A 17,187-nucleotide genomic window follows, 5' to 3' on the forward strand; every position below is an offset into this window, starting at 1 on the left:
GCAAATTCCATTCAATTATTTTATTCAGAAAAGAAAACCAAAAGTGTAATTGAAAGCTGTAATTTAATAAATATTGCAGACTTCCAATTTTTGGTCTGACATTTAATAAGCTTAGAAGATATCACTCCCACCTTCACAACAAGAGCTAAACAAGCTGAAAAATCAATCCCTCTTCTTAGAATCATCAGAACGGAAATCACAGGAAAAACGTTTTTACCCCCAATGTTGGAGATGGACTGGTGTTCCTGAAACCACAACCCACCAGAGCTGAAGGCTCTGAGCAGACACTTCCGGGAATGAGTGCTGGTGAAGGGAACTTTAGGGACAGGACAGGCAGTATCAGGGAAAGGGGCCCACGGGGGAGGAAGACAGACATGCACAGAGGATAGAGGAATGTTACAAGAGAAGGGGGACGGGAAGGGGGGTACCAGGCGGGCTCTGAACTTTGAAACAGATATCCTGCAGGAGGGACCAATTAGGAGAGCACAGGGGACATAACTTAAGGAAGGGTCCAATTAGAACGGGTCCTGAAGAGACAAAGAGCTCCCGGCATTTATAAACCTGGAGACAAAGAGACTCTGAAACTGAACTAGATTTTTTTTCCCATTAGAGAGAGAGAGAGAGAGAGAGAGAGAGAGAGAGAGAGAGAGAGGTTTTCCCCATGTAGGAGCCCCTCCAAGGGGATCCCCTTTAAGGACCCCTCCCTTGGAGAGAGTTTGTATATGCTTCCAATAATCTTCCACATCTTTATTTACAATCTTTTAGTCTGCCAATTTTATTCTTCAAACTTTGTAGGACAAGACCCCACAGAAGAAACTGCTCACCCCGAACCCCCTGTAACACTGGGGTAGGGAAAGGTAATGTGTCATTGACGAAATGCTCATTGTAGACAAGGCTGCGAGTTAAAACTCTAGAGGGACCCCGTGTTGGGGGGAATCCTACACTTCTGTGAATTTTATCTCTAGGACACCAGGTTCTTCCACTAGAGGAAAATCCCCTCGTGGAGGAGAGGAGACGCAGCCATTTTGAAATATGCCCAGAGCATCTGTTCTTCCTAACAGCCTGCCTGAGGAGGAACTATTTAATCAGAGTCCAACTAACTGTTTTTTTCAGGTCCTAACTGGCCTGGGGAAGGGAGATACCCATCTCCGACTGCCTCCAGACTTCCTGTCTCACTACCGGGAGGGGAAGACTGAGGAACACTTGTGAAAGTCATGGCCAGGGGCAAGGCTGACCAAAAACCTGAGCCCTAATCACAGGACCTAGACTGCTTCCCAGGATCCCAGTCCACCACCACATCAAAGGGGCTCCTATGTAATGGCAGGGGAATGCACTGAAATAACTGTGCATCTTACACCATATTCTAGAAGAATCCCCAAGGGAAGCCCTAAGACACCAAGGAGACAAAAACCAAGAGATGGGAGGCAATGTTGGCCTCTGCCACCTACAGCAACAGCCAACAGTACACACAGCCTAACTCCTAGCCAACTAAACATAAAAGCTCACACTAAAAGTCTACTTCCTTCCGTTCCTTTTGTGGACGAAAGGGGCCATATGCTAACCCGACTAGTTCAGGGAAGGCCTACATGGCGGTTGTGCAAACTCAAAGCCCTAAAATAACCACAAAAGATGGTCTGAAAATTAAATATTCAACTACAAACAGGTTATGGTGGGTAGTCATGTCCTAGGCCAGTATTTTCCCTGACAAAGATCAACTCAGATCTTTCCTGAGCCCATTTGTCTTTTTGCCACTAAGATAACATATCTGAAATGTCTGGGTAACTTGTAACTTCCTTTGTCTTTTTCCGGACCCCTCAGGACACAACAAATGGCACCAGGACATTCCCTCAATGTTATTGTTATCAAGTTAATTGTCAACTGTTGACTATGTTAACAACCTGTATCCATCTGTGTAAAAGAAGCAAATGTCCATCATTTCACTTTTTATCCGATCCCAGAGGTTTCCCCGCTTTGCTTTATCCCACCTCCTTAATCTATCACTAATGAATTTCATGTAACCCACTTACGTATTTTCCTTTTAAATTTATAAAAACAAGGTATGAACGCCTCATTCTCGGGAGCATTATCTCAATTCCTTGAGGTTCTGCTTCCCGGCATATGTCGACAGTTTGGCTCAAATAAACTCACAAAATTCTTTACAGGTCTGAATGCTTTTTATGTTAACACTTTGACCAAGTACATCATGTGTAACATTCAAAGAAAAGTTACAAGGTGTAATAAAAGACTTAAAACACAGTTTAGAGAGACTAAGCCAGCACAGAACCAAATTTGGATATGGCAGAGGTGTTGGAATGATCGGATTAGGAGCTCCAAATAATTAGCATTAATATTCTAAAGAGTCTAGTGGGAAAAGTGGACTACATATAAGAACGTAAGGGTAATGTAAGCAGAGAAATGAAATATCTAAGACAGAATCAAAAGGAAATGCTAGAAATAAAAAGCATGACAATAGAAATGAAGAGTGCCTTGATGGGCTCATTAATAGACAGGACACATCCAAGGAAAGAATTAATGAGCTTGAAGAATTGTCAATAGAAACTTCCCAAAATGAAATGCAAAGAGAAACAAAGAATGAAAAAGAACAGATTATCCAGGAATTGTGGGATAATTACAAAAGGTGTAACATATATGTAATGGGAATTGCAGAAAGAGAAGAGACCAAGGAGAAGAAATATTGAAGCAACAATTATTAAGAATTTTCCAAAATAAGTAATAGGCCCCAAATCACAGATCCAGGAAACTCAGAGAACACCAAGCAGGAAAATACCAACAAGTCTACACGCAGGCATAGCATATCAAACTGTAGAAAATCAGAGACAAATAAAAATTGAGAAATATTGCAGTTGACCTGCCTTACAAGAAATATTAAAAGAAGTTCTTCAGAAACTTCTTCCTAATTTTATCTCTAGATAACAATCCCAATCAAAATCCCAGCAAGTTACTTTGTTGATATTGGCAAACTGGTTTTAAAGTTTATATAGAGAGGGGGAAAAAACACATACAGAAAAACAACCACCCAGAATAACCAACACAATACTGAAGGAGAAGAATGAAGTCAGAGGACTAATATAACCTGACTTCAAGACTTTCTCTAAAGCTACAAAAATCAAGACAGCATGGTACTTGCAAAAGAATAGAGAAATAAATCAATAGAACAGAATAGTCATCCCCTAAATAGACTCACAATATAGTTAACTGATCTATGACAAAGGAGTAAAGGCAATTCAATGGAGATGGTCTTTGAACAAATGTTTCTAGAACAACTAGATATCCACATGCAAAAAAAACCACACACACATACAAAAAAAACACACGAATCTTACACAAAAACTAACTTAAAAGGGAGCATCGGTCTAAATGTAAAACACAAAATTAGAAAACACTGAGGCCCTAACCGGTTTGGCTCAGTGGATAGAGCATCGGCCTGCGGACTGAAGGGTCCCAGGTTCGATTCCGGTCAAGGGCATGTACCTTGGTTGCGGGCACATCCCCAGTAGGGGGTGTGTAGGAGGCAGCTGATCAATGTTTCTCTCTCATCAATGTTTCTAATTCTCTATTTCTCTCCCTTCCTCTCTGTAAAAAATCAATAAAATATATTTAAAAAAAAAAAAAAAAGCCGAAACCGGTTTGGCTCAGTGGATAGAGCGTCGGCCTGTGGACTCAAGGGTCCCGGGTTCGATTCCGGTCAAGGGCATGTGCCTTGGTTGCGGGCACATCCCCAGTGGGGGTTTACAGGAGGCGGCTGGTCGATGTTTCTCTCTCATCGATGTTTCTAACTCTCTATCTCTCTCCCTTCCTCTCTGTAAAAAATCAATAAAATATATTTTAAAAAAAAGGTTTAAAAAAAAATCACATGACCTGATGCATTGATATTGAAAAATGAAAGAAAGAATAACTAAAACCTTAACATACTTTGGGAAGTCAGAAATGCTCCAATGGCATTATTAAACTCCATATAGTCAAGCAATATGTAACTGTCTATTATTTCAAGCCATAGTGACACATTTGGTTTCTTGATCATTGTTACTAGTATCTCAATGAGCCATTCCCACCATTCAAAGTCAAGGTAAGAACCTTTATACTGACAATGGAGCAGGTTTGGTCTAGTAGCTTAAGTCCCTGCCTGCTGCACCCCAGCTTCAATAGGTTGACAAATGTGGGGGAATGACTGGGATTACTATTCCAAAGCCTTTTCAATCAGCTGGGCTAAAGTAATTGGAGTGGACAGAAAAATTCTGAAACACGAGATCATATTATCAAAATGTTAGACACAGTTGAGTTATAAACTACTGGAAAATTAAGCAATCAGAAATGGCCTGGTTGCCCTGGCCAAGTGTGGCTCAGTTGGTTGCCGGATCGATTCCCAATCAGGGCAAGATCCAGAGTTGAGGGTGTGGGGGAAGCAGCCAATTATGTTTTACTCTTCACATCGATGTTTCTCTCTCTCTTCTTATCCCTTCCTCTCTCTCTAAAAATCAATAAAAATATTTTAAAAAAAAAAGAAATGGCATGGTCAAATGTGGATTCCAGCAACAGAGAGGAATCGACAGGACTACTCCAGCCATGAAGACAGAAGAGAAGCAGTCCAGAGATGGAAGATGCTGACGTCGCCTTGCCATATTAGCAGTTAGCAGCTGTGCGTCCCTGCAGGTTGCCCAGGACCAAACCAGAGAGAGTCGGACCTGCATTACCACCATTTGTCCACCATCCAGAACTGAAATGTCACTGCTGAACTGTTTGACATTGAAATTGGGTCTCAAAAGAACTGTTGGCCCAGAAAGAAACTCACTACAGACTGATTCATTTGCCTCTCAGCATAACCATTATTGCTTGTCTCATTTTCGGTTCTTATAAGTGTATTTCTAGTAGCACATGATCTCACTCATCTAGGGGAAATAATTAACAACATAGACTGATGAACAAGAACAGACCCAGAAACAAGGAGGCATGGATCAGACTGTCGGGCCTCAGAGGGAGGGGAAGGGAGGGTGGGGATATAGGGGAGAGATCAACCAAAGGACTTGTGTGCATGCATATGAGCCTAACCAGTGGTTAAGGACAACAGGGGGGTGGGGGCATGCGTGGGGAGGGATGTGGGATGGGAATGGGGGGATGAGGACAAATATGTGATACCTTAATCAATAAAGAAATTAATTTAAAAAAAAAGAAATGGCATGGTCAAGGGTATAATTCCCAAGCTTCATACGCATTAGTCTTTCCAATCACATAAGCATGGCAATGGTCAATATAATTGCTATAAACATGAAGACCAATAATAGCAAATTTTCACGCAAGGCATTATTAATATAAACTTTAATTTAGGTAGGTTTACATTTTTAATGAGAAACTTACCTTGCAGAACTTGACTTCTGCCTCCAAATGATGAATGTATTGAGACTGATCATTGATGATAGGGACAAGATTATGAACAGTAGGCATACTGGTTTCCTCATATTCTGATGACCTCTAAGGAAAAAAAATACAAATTAAGCATGTTTGGCTTTATAAAAACATCAATGAATACCATCTCCATACTCAATTTAGCACTGACGTCATATAAACACAGACTGAATCACATGCAGTTACTAAGTATTTATTTCTCTATCCTAAAAATTCCACAAATAGATTCAGGTATATGAACATTTTTTAAAGATGGAAAGTGACGGTGGTTATAAAAAGCACCTGGCAAATGGAAAAATGTCAGGCAGTATAGTTAGCCTGGGATGGACTGTCTGTTTGAGCCATCTATATATATATAAAAGCCTAATATGCAAATTGTCCTCTCAGGAGTTTGACCAGGAGACCAGGAGTTCGATCGCTCGCTATGATGTGCGCTGACCACCAGGGGGGCGGTGCGTAATGAAAGAAGGCCCAGGCCAGCCAGCTGGCAGCTGGGGAAGGGAGGCCCCGGCCAGCAGCCAGAGGAAGGCCCCGATCAGCCCTGATCGCCAGCCAGACCTAGGGACCCTACCCATGTACAAATTTCATGCACCGGGCCTCTAGTTTTGAAAGAAAGGGACAACTCCCTTTAAGAAACCTCCATAGCAGAGGAGTGGCAGCTAAGGCTGCAGTATCACTCCCTGAAGGAGGGACTCTTTAGAAAGGTGTTCGATGCCAATTGTGTGTCATGAGTAAAATTCTGTCGTTACTACTATTTCAGCCATTGAAACCTGGCAAATCCTCCCCTCACACCTCCCTTCACACCTAACTTAGCCTGTAGCCTATCACACTGCTTTAATCAGGAGTAATACACTTTGTCAAAGCAACGGCAATAAAATCCAACTTCAGAAGATATAGGGTCTAACTTCTTATATCACATAATTTTATAACCATGTGTTTTTAAATGTAGAATAAGATTACATAACTTTGGTTTTGACATTCACAATAAAAGTGCATTACAAAGGACGGCTAGAATTACAATTAAGTAAATTCTAAAAATGATCAAATACAGATATAACCCTCTAAAAAAGAAATGGCTAATCTTTTCCACATATTGTTCCTTTTTTATACACTGAGTGGCCAGATTATTATGACCTCTGAATGCATAATAATCTGGCCACTCAGTATATATATATATTAGAGGCCCGGTGAATGAATTTGTGCATGGGTGGGGTCCGGCCAGCCTGGCCAGGGGGAGGAGACGTGGGCAGTTGGCCAGCCAGCCTGCTGGTCGAACTCCTGGTTGAGGGGACAATTTGCATATTAGCCTTTTATTGTATAGGATATACACTGAGTGGCCAGATTATTATGTGTTCAGAGATCATAATAATCTGGTCACTTAGTGTATTTGCTAATAGTTGCAAAGTAAATTCTCTAAACTATTTCCTCACTCACATTTCTCAAGTGAAGAATAAATTAAAAAAACGATTCCCTCTGCCGTAGAAGTCTCTCTTCTGCAGCTAAAATCATCAGAGGGGAAACAATTTCTTCTTATGCTTTATTTTACACTATCAGAACGCCCTGCTCAGAATTGCTCTACCACATTTACCACTAAAATGACACTGCACAGGAAAAACATAGTTAGAAAAATAATGCTTTTGTTGGGTTGCAAATGTTGATACTTACCAAAGAGGACATTTTTCGTCTTCTTGATGGAGATACCTCACTTTCCTCAGCTGCTTGTTGGTATAACAAGGCCATGAGTTGATTAACTACAGGACAGAAGCAATGAATGTGTTTATTAACCTGATTGGAGATCCATGGTTTATCATCACCCATCCATTCTCCCATCCATTTAACAAATATTATTTAAACACACATTATGCATCAAGAACAGGGGATGCAAAGAAAAGGTGAGAAAATCTCACCCACTTAGGAGCTAGGAATCCACTGGGCAAGAGTGACACACTAATAGATATAAAACAACTAGAAGCCCGATGCACGAAGATTCATGCCAGAATGGACCTTCCTTTCACTGGCTGCCGGCACCGCCTTCACTCTGGCAGGAGCCGCTTTTCCGCCTTCCTATGCTGCTCAGAGGCCAGGAGCGGCCACATATGCAAATTAACCTGGCAGCTTTGTTGGGTTAATTTGCATACCCACTCCTGATTGGCTGGTGGGCATCGCAAAGGTATGGTCAATTAGCATGTTACTCTTTTATTAGATAGACATAAGTTTGTATGTAGACCCAGAACCATAGATAGTACTACAAAAAGAGGAAGAACTTAATTGTGCCTGTTTTCACAGAGGAGATAACACTGTAAAGGAGGAACAGGAGATCGCTCAGCAGAAAAGGGTGAGACAAATTCCAGTAGAAGGCACACACATGCAAAAGTACAGGGGGCTGGCCAATAGCTTGGTCTGACTAGAGCAAGCCTTGCAAGATGGATGGTTGGAAGGAGGCTAGAAAAACGAGGCTGAGAAGGTCGCTTGGAGCCATCTATGGAAACGTTGCTATGATATACTAAGAATTTTGGACTGGCCTATATAGGCATTGTGAAGTCAAAGGAAAAAAAGTAAGCAAGGAATTGTATTAGCTGACTTGTGTTCCAGGGATAAAAATCCCAGCAGTAGCCGAAACCGGTTTGTTTCAGTGGATAGAGCGTTGGCCTGCGGACTCAAGGGTCCCAGGTTCGATTCCGGTCAAGGGCATGTACCTTGGTTGCGGGCACATCCCCAGTAGGGGGTTTGCAAGAGGCAGCTGATGGATGTTTCTCTCTCATCAATGTTTCTAACTCTCTATCCCTCTCCCTCTCTGTAAAAAATCAATAAAATATAAAAAAGAAAAAAAGAAAAAAGAATCCCAGCAGTAGAGGGGAGAGGGCTTGGAGTTGTTACCGTATGGAGTTTAAAGAATTCACTGTGGGTCACCCGGGTTAGGGCTGCATTCAACTCACCGGCATGGCTGTGCTGTAGCTCGTGCCAGGCAGTCCCAGTGTCCTCATTTCCTCCTTCGGCGCTAAAAGAAGGCTCTAGTGCATCGTCTCTAACAGCGGCATTGTCTTCTCTCAGGACGCAACTCAGCTGGTGAAGGCTTCTGTTCACACGTTCTGCAACAACACGGCGAGAGTGAGGCTAGAGGAGTCTGGGCGGACACACGCATCCACACTCCACGGGGCAGTTTTTAAGGGAGAAGCAATCCTTTGGAAACTTTACGGGAAAAGGCCGAGTTCTGTTTCTGGCTTGCTGAGGAATGTGCTGGAGGAAGCGAGGGAAGGTGAAGTCCATGGGTTGAAGATTAGACTGATCTCTAAGGTCACTGACACCTCAGTGGTTGATACTCACTACATATAGTGCTACCAGCCAGGAGGACTGAATGGGAGAGCTCCTCCCTGACCCACTAACCAAGGAGGCAGAGCGCCAAAGACTCCCTTAATCCGCCTGGAGACACGGGGCTGGGTGGCAGGACCCACAAGAGGGACGCCACCACACCAAGCCTCTGCCCACGGAAGCCTCCTTGTCCCTGTGGGCCGATGTCCCTCCCCCCGCAAGAGACAGCCAACTGCCTGGCCGAGTTTTCAATCAAGATTTGAATAACTAGATGCTTTTAGTAGCAGCCCCTGCAGACCAGCCCTTCATTTGTACTGCTGACTGAGGACATCTCATGTAGCAATCCTGGTTAATGCAACTGACCAACACGAGAATGAAGCTCACACTCATCAGCACATACTTAACATACAGTTTAAGACAAAGTATTTTAAGGCAGATTACTATAGTAGTTCATCTCTAAAAATGGTCCCAAGGCTCACAGCCTTCTCCTCTCCCACGTTGTTGAAACTGAGCAGGTCGGTAAGGCGTCAACCAATACAATGTGGTGGAAGTTACCCAAGGCCAGACCAGGCCTCAGCTTTAAAGTGCTGGTAGGTTCTGCTTCCTCCCTCTTGGAATGGTTGCTTTTGGGAGCCCTAAGCCATGAATAGGAAGTCTGGCTACCCCGCTGGGGCCACTGTGAAGAGGCCACATGGGAACGAGAGGCCCCGAGACCACACGAGAAAGAGAGAAGCCCAGCCCTGCTAACAGCCCAGTGGACCCTGCAGGGTTGTTACTTTCAGCCTCCAAGTTTTGGGGTGGTTTGTTATATAACAATAGATAACGGAAATAATTATCAGGGAAATACTAGCCCCAAAACACTTTCAGCAAAGGATCCAAGTTTTACATTAATAGCAGAACTATACTAATGACAGCAGTGATATACGACTAATAGTTCTACTCTACTGTAGTGGGTATTTTTACATGAATATCAACTGGAGAACCAAGCAACCGATGGGTAATTTCATTGATTTCAGGTTTAAATTTCTGCTAATCTCATGATTAAACTCGCTGGTTTCAACCCAGAAAACTGTAAATATATTAAAAAAAAAATGTTCTTCGTACGTTAGAGGTGGGGGCCAGACTTCAAGTCACCATTTTCAAATTTTGACATCTTACTTGAAAATTATTTTTTAACTCATTAATTTTATATATATTAAAACTTTTATATATAGTAGCCATATATATATATATATATATATATATATATATATATATATATGGCTAATATGCAAAGTTTCCCCTCAGGAGTTTGGCCAGAGACTGGGAATTCGACCGCTCGCTATGATGTGCGCTGACCACCAAGGGGCGGCACAGAATGAAGGAAGGCCCCAGCTGGCAGCCAGAAGGCTCCGATCGGCCCTGATCGCCGGCCAGGCCTGGGGACCCTACCCGTGCACAAATTTCGTGCACCAGGCCTCTAGTATGTATATAATTATGTTAGGTTCATGCACACCTATTATCTATTTCAAATGGGTTCCATTTAAACAATTCTTAAGTTCTTCAGAGGAGGTGGTGCTTTCCCTCGGTAAGAGCAACTCGCAACAATGACGGCACTGAGGTTGCCATCTTTTGTTGCAGGCCCTCCTTTGACAACGTAGACCTATTTCTCCTTGCGTCCTCATGAGAAAAAGCTCCTCTTCCTTGCTTCCCATATGAGAACCCTAAGAAAGCCACAAAACACCTCTGTTCTCATGATCGCTGGAAAAATATTTATAAACATATATTCTCCAGGACCTTGGGAAACAGATTCCATTTTCTCCACGCTCATCAATTTCAAGTTATGGAAAAGAAAAAATAACCCTAACTTAATCGAAGAAAATACACCCTATATTACAAAATATCTAATTTAGGTTCTTCACTTAGAGAAACTCATTTTCTACCTAGATTAAACTTAAGAGGACAGGTCTTTAGGTCAAGGTTCAACACTAATCTGATGAAATGCTATTACTCACCTACACAACTGACCTGGTGAATTTATCACTACATTTCTCTCCACACCAACCCTGTTTCCACACAGACCTTTCTCTAACAGGAATTTGGTGCTGATTACTAAGCCAGCCTGGCCTCCGGTTACTCATCGGGAGTTGAAGGAAAGTCCAGAGGAGCTGCATTCCTGACTTGAGCAAAATGAGAAGCAGCGATGGTTTTCCAATAACTGCATATGCTCTAAAGACACTTGTTAATGGAAAAGGGAAATCAAAGTGTCACATGATGAGCAATTTAGTGCACAGAGCTTTAGATTTATGCACTTAGATCTACGAAAATAAAGCACTTATCTCCACCGCCTCCATTAGAATGGGAACAGGGGGTTTGACTAACATTAAAATATGCTCTGGGAGGTATCGAATGACTTCACCTCCAAGACAAAGGATAATTACTTATTTATACCTAATCTGACTAAAAGCCAATACGCTATATTAGGGAAAATAAAGGAAATCTGAAAAAAATTGCACAGTTGACAGTCCCTAGAGGCAGAGTTCTTTCATCAGATTACAATGACGGCAGAGTCTGATGAGGCCATTGATCCCTCCTCCCATGTCTCCATGTCTTGTTTAATCTTTTAGAATTTCTAACATTCAAAGATGACGTGTTAAATTGCACCATGGAAATAGTATTATGTGAAGTACTGAGCTATTGCTAAGGGTACGTGATATTCTTAAGTTATTTCAATACTCTATTTCAAAACATGTGTTATGCACTTGGACAAACTGAGTTCATCCTGAGGAATAATAATGCTCCATTCATCCTGAGGAATAATAATGCTCCACTGGAGCCATTACAACTGAAGGCCCCATAAATCCTATTCGGAACACTACCCCCCGGATGCGGTACCTCCTGCGTACACACAAGGAAACCAGATTACACAGGAGGTGCTAGTTGTCCCCTATCCCACTGCTAATGGGCACAGCTTCATCTGCTCTAACCCAGAGTGCAAGAAAGGACACGCATTTCCTCTTCTCTCCTGAGGGGACAGAAAGGGTATGTCACAGAGCATCCTGATGTCTCCTCCCCGGGACCAAACACGGGCTCAACGTCAACTCAGTTATGAATACAAACACCAATAGGACTTCTGGGTCCTACAAAAAGCATATGAACACAAGTGTAAGTAAATACTATTTCTGCTTGTCCACTATCCAAACATCAGGACCCAACAGGTTGTAATCAGCTGCTGATTGCTGACAATTGAAGTCTGTCTTATTCATTTTTTTTTTTTTTATCCAGTTTCCCTACTTCTAACTCCTGGCTCACCATTGGGTATCCCTTCATCAAGATGTGTTTGAACAAAAGGCAAGTGTGTCCCAGCCTAGCGAGGATCACCCCTGTACACATACTGTGAATTATTCATCTCTACATTGTCCATCTGCACCGGGGGATGTGAAGGGGAATTAGCCTGGTGACAGGGACAGGGAGCCACACCCTGCGAAGCGCCCAGCTGTCCCTGAGAAAACATGCAATCAACCAGACCGCCCCGGGCGGAGACACAAGACGCATCCCAGTTCTCAGAACAAGCTCAGACTCAGGCAGGCAGGCAGGAAACTGAGACCACGGCGAGATAAGAGATACATGTGTCTGTCCACCCTGCCTGGGCCTCAGCCTGGTCCAGGAGATCGCTGTCACCTCTTACTAAGGGACTGACAGGTACTACAACCAAGATACAACAGCCTAATCCAAAACCAGACAAAGCCAGCTTTGTAAATGGCCATGACAATAGAGAGAGGCATCAAAACCAGTATATAGAAAGCTTTTAAAAAATCCCAAAGAAAATACTACCATAAGACTCTTAATAGCCGACAAATGTGCTCAAGTGGCTGGCGCCGGGAGTGAAAGATAATCCGAGCAAGAATGCAAACATCCTAAGAAAGCAGTGTCTGGGAGATCATGAATGATGCATGGATGTTGGCAAATCAAGGAGATTGGCTAGATGCGGTATGAGGGCTACACCTGGCATTCTTTTGGCACCGACTGGGAGGACTTATGCACCTGTCACTTTCCATTGATAAAGAAGTAATCCTAGCCAGCCTGGCAGAACCCGGGCACCATCACCAGCCAGTACAATCTGTATCCTTAATTGTAATGACTCTCAAGTACGATTCGGGCTGAGCCAGGCTGTGAGCAAAGCCTTCCTTCAGGATCATGGTTTCTCAACCTCAGCTACTGACAGTGGGCCTGATGATTCTTGTTTAAGGGGCTGCGTTGTACACGTTTAGCAGCATCCTTGGCCCTGCCCCACTAAATGCTGGTAGCATTCTCCCTCCCAGGTTTGACAAACAAAAATGTCTTGAGCCCTCACCGGTTTGGCTCAGTGGATAGAGTATCGGCCTGTAGACTCAAGGGTCCCAGGTTCGATTCTGGTCAAGGGCATGTACCTTGGTTGCAGGCACACACCCAGTAGAGGGTGTGCAGGAGGCAGCTGATCGACGTTTCTCTCTCATCGATGTTTCTAACTCTCTATCCCTCTCCCTTCCTCACTGTAAAAAAAAAATCAATAAAATATATATTTTTAAAAAAATGTCTTGAGACGTTACCCAATGTCCTCTGGGCAGAACCATTGCCCCAGTTGAGATCTACTTGTTTGTCTTTTATTTTATTTTTTATCCTCACCTGAGGATATTTTCCCATTGATTTTTAGAGAGAGTGGAAGAGAGAAAGTCAGAGAGAAATATCGATGTGAGAGGAACACATAGATTGGCTGCCTCCTGCACGCGCCCCAACCAGGGCCTGGGCTGGGGAGGAGCCCTTGACTAGAATCAAACCCGAGACCCTTCGGTCCGCAAGTCGATGATGCTCTATCCACTGAGCCAAACCGGCTAGGGCGAGCTCTATTGGTTCAGAGCAATCAAATAAGACAGCTTGTGTTCAGTCTTGAGGAGAGACGTCCATCAAACCCACCACGTTGCTACACTGTAACGGCAGCCGCTCTTGGTGGAAAGTGGGCAGGACACGAGCTGGCCTGGCACAGCAGTGGTGCTGGGGCACTTCTGGCCCAGATGTCCAGACAGGTGTCATGTCTACACTGTCATGGAGAACTTGGGATTCAGATTTAGCTTCATGTCATTTCAAGGCCTCACACATGAAATACTTGTTCTATTCCAAGGCCATTTTCCAGAGCTGCCTTAGGCGTTCACTCCTTTAAATACCCCAGTGGGCTTGGATGAAGCGCAGTCAGAATCAGTCATAAAGGTGCTTGGGTGAGCGCACAAGTGCATGTCAAGCTACTTTCTCTACCTTTCTGTTTGTTTGTATTTTTGTTTTGTTGTTACTCCTCACCTGAGGATATTTTTCCATTGATTTTTGTAGAGTGTGGAAGAGAGGGGGAGAGACAGAGAGAGAGAGAGAGAAACATCGATGTGAGAGAGACACATCAACTGGTTGCCTCCCACACGTGCCCAAGTACGTGCTCTTGACCGGGAATTGAACCGGGGAACCTTCAGTCCGCAGGCCAAGGCTCTATCCACTAAGCTAAACAGGCTAGGGCTTCTTTCTCCACCTTTTGACCCTGAAAGGAGTATCCTTTAAGTGGAAAGGTTAAAAACCTTAGCAAAGTGCTGAGAGCATGTCTTGTAAACATCCCAAGATGATATATAATTATTCTCAGTATCTCAATAGCTTGAAAACGACTCAATCTCTTCTTTCTGTCCAAGAACATGTACAGATGTCCTTACAACTTCATAACACTGAGCCATGTTTGATTCTAGATGATGCTAGGAATTTCTAATTACTTTTTTGCACGCTAAGTCCTGTCTTTCGCCTATTTATCTCCTCAGTAGGAAGGAAAGAAAACTGGACTTTTACTGCCTTTTTCTTATTCTGGTAAAAGAAATGGCCATAAAAGTTAAAATTACTAAGAAAAGTCATGTGAGAATATAAAGCAAAAAAAATGAATATATGTAATTTAAATTGCATTAGCAAAAAAGGACCTCAGATGCTTACAAGTTTTATTTGCATGACCAATCCTTATTTAACAGCCAAACCATTCCATTTTTTTAATTTTTAGAAAACGGAGATGTTTCAGTCTGTGCTGAATTACCAACATAATTTTGTCATTTCGTAATGAATGCTTCAGAGGCTTTATTATATTGCTGCCTGTCTTGGTCTCAATGAGGCTGATAGTAAGACAAACAAATAAGCAAACATTAGCTGTGGAGAATGTGTGTGTGTGTGCAGAATATAAAAATACTCAAAAAACATTCAAGAAGAGCAGAAAAGAAGGAAAGAGGAGGAGTTGGAGGAAGCAGAGGGGAAGGAGGGGGAAAGAAGAAGTAAAAGGAGAAATACAAGTTTGAGGAGTAAAACTGAGAAAAAGAACTTCCGCCCAAGTTACACACATATTTTTGTAAGTTTGCCAAAGGTCCAGATGATATCACTGTGGACTAATCCAGTGACCAAATTATTGGCTAGTCCGGTTCACACAGGCTTCCTGCAGATGTGAGCCCTCCCTGGGAGGGAAACACACTGTGGACTCTGGAGAGATGTGCTAATCACATACAAAAGTAAAACAGAGGATATTGACATGATCTTCGGTTTTCTCAAATCAGATCAAATAAAAACCTTTCACTTTCTATGAACTAGTTCCACTCCTCACTGTTACTTTAACTAGAGAGAAACATAACCATTATCATTCAGATGCTCCAACCCAGTGTTGATGGAAGATCCAGGGGTCTGAGAGTGATGCCCGGAGCCGGAACCAGCTCTCACAAGTGTTTTGTTTTGTTTTTTTAAGATAATTTTTATCAATTTCAGAGAGGAAGGGAGAGGGAGAGAGAGATAGAAAGAAACATCAATGATGAGACATTATCATGGATTGGCTGCCTCCTGCATGACCCCCACTGGGGGTCGAGCTGCAAGGAATGTCATTAAACCTCTGCAATTTCTTGCAGTGCCCTGACCGGGAATCGAACCGTGACCTCCTGGTTCATAGGTCGATGCTCAACCACTGAGTCACGCTGGCTGGGCTCTCATGTGTGTTTTGATTGGAAGGAACAGTGTGGGAGGAAGGGAGAAGAAAAAGGAAGGGAAGAAGGAGGAAGCAAGAGAGAAATGGATTGTTTTTAGAAAAAGTACAAACTGCCCAGTTCTGCCACAAGCCTCCCCATTCCCTCATGTCTTCCACGGGCAGCTTCACACATTCTGTCATGTGTCAGTAATTCCCGACTAGGCCCAACTTAATTTTGTAGATAAAGCACAAGAATCTAAGAACAGTTTATAACTTGCCTAAGTTAACAGATGTTTGTCAGCCAAGCAACACTAAGAGTTAGTGACCTGGCTCCTAGTTCCACATTCTCTTCCTCTGACTGCATCACACCCTTCCACAATTTCAATCTAGAGCCCGAAGCACCAAGATGTTGAAATAGGGGGAGTCGGCATATAAAATGATTAGGTCGATGAGCAACCACTGAGCAACTGGCCGGACCCCAAATTATATTTAAAGCAAATAAACGAGGAAAAAAGTGAGGGACTAGCACAGAAAATTGTGAAAACATTTTGCATTTTTATGTGGCTATTTCCTGGCTGACTATAAATGAAGAGCTGTTAGTAATGATTGCATGTACAGTTATTTAGAAACCAGAGCAATAACTTGTGAGGAAAGACCAAGAATGCTGATTAGCTTTTCCCCTGCTCCTGAACCAGGCAAGACATTTTGGGGAAGTGACAGCAGACAAAACCAAACCAACCAAACCAACACAAAACAATACAAAAGAACTTGAACTTGCACTTAATCTGATTGCATAATGGTAATATACCTTTCAAGTTATCAGGCAGAAACACTCAAAATCATGAAGTTTCCCACATAAAATAATGCCACCATACTCTATTCAGAAACACACATTTTGACTTTAAGGAAGATCCTATTTAAAAGAGATAATTTCTAGGTATGAAGTGAGGAACTTCTAACTACGCTTTGTGTCAAAATTAGTTTTGTTTCTTTCCATGAGTTGTTATATAAGCTACATAAACATAAAAATGCTACTAAATAACAAAGTCAGTCCTGAAAACCCATGAAAAATAAGGTGCCACTTCTTGACTCGTTGTTAAAACTATCACTAATTTTTTGGTTTGTTTTTTTTTTAATACTTTTATTGATTTCAGAGAGGAAAGGAAAGGGAGAGGGAGATGGAAACATCAATGATGAGAGAGAATCACTGATGGGCTGTTTCCTGCACGCCCCCACACTGGGGATAGAGCCTGCAACCCACGGCATGTGCCCTGACTGGGAATCAAACCGTGACCTCCTGGTTCATAGGTGGGTGCTAAACCACTGAGCCACACCAGCTGGGCTAAAGTGTTTTTGTTGTTGTTGTGTTTTTTGCTGTTTTTTTAAATATTTTTTATTGATTACAGAGAGGAAGGGAGAGGGAGAGAGAAATAGAAACATCAGTGATGAGAATCATTGATCGGCTGCCTCCTGCACGCCCC

General features: G+C 42.7%; 1 protein-coding gene across 7 annotated transcripts in view; it reads right to left on the minus strand.

Annotated features, from left to right (window-relative positions):
• SDCCAG8 (SHH signaling and ciliogenesis regulator SDCCAG8) overlaps positions 1-17,187 on the minus strand; it is a 207,459-nt gene that overhangs the window by 186,757 nt on the left and 3,515 nt on the right. For all 7 annotated transcript variants that reach the window (XR_013813108.1, XR_013813109.1, XM_079763610.1 and 4 more), the window contains exons 2-4: positions 8,358-8,510; positions 7,087-7,172; positions 5,374-5,487 (exon numbers count right to left, since the gene is read on the minus strand). Coding sequence is in view for 5 of the 7 variants with exons in the window: in XM_079763610.1 (XP_079619736.1) it covers positions 5,374-5,487; positions 7,087-7,172; positions 8,358-8,510 (353 nt within the window). In the remaining 2 variants the exon portion in view is untranslated. The remainder of the gene's footprint in view (positions 1-5,373; positions 5,488-7,086; positions 7,173-8,357; positions 8,511-17,187) is intronic.

This window comes from Cnephaeus nilssonii, assembly GCF_951640355.1.
Source record: "Cnephaeus nilssonii genome assembly, chromosome: 23".
Taxonomy (NCBI): Eukaryota; Metazoa; Chordata; class Mammalia; order Chiroptera; family Vespertilionidae; genus Cnephaeus; species Cnephaeus nilssonii.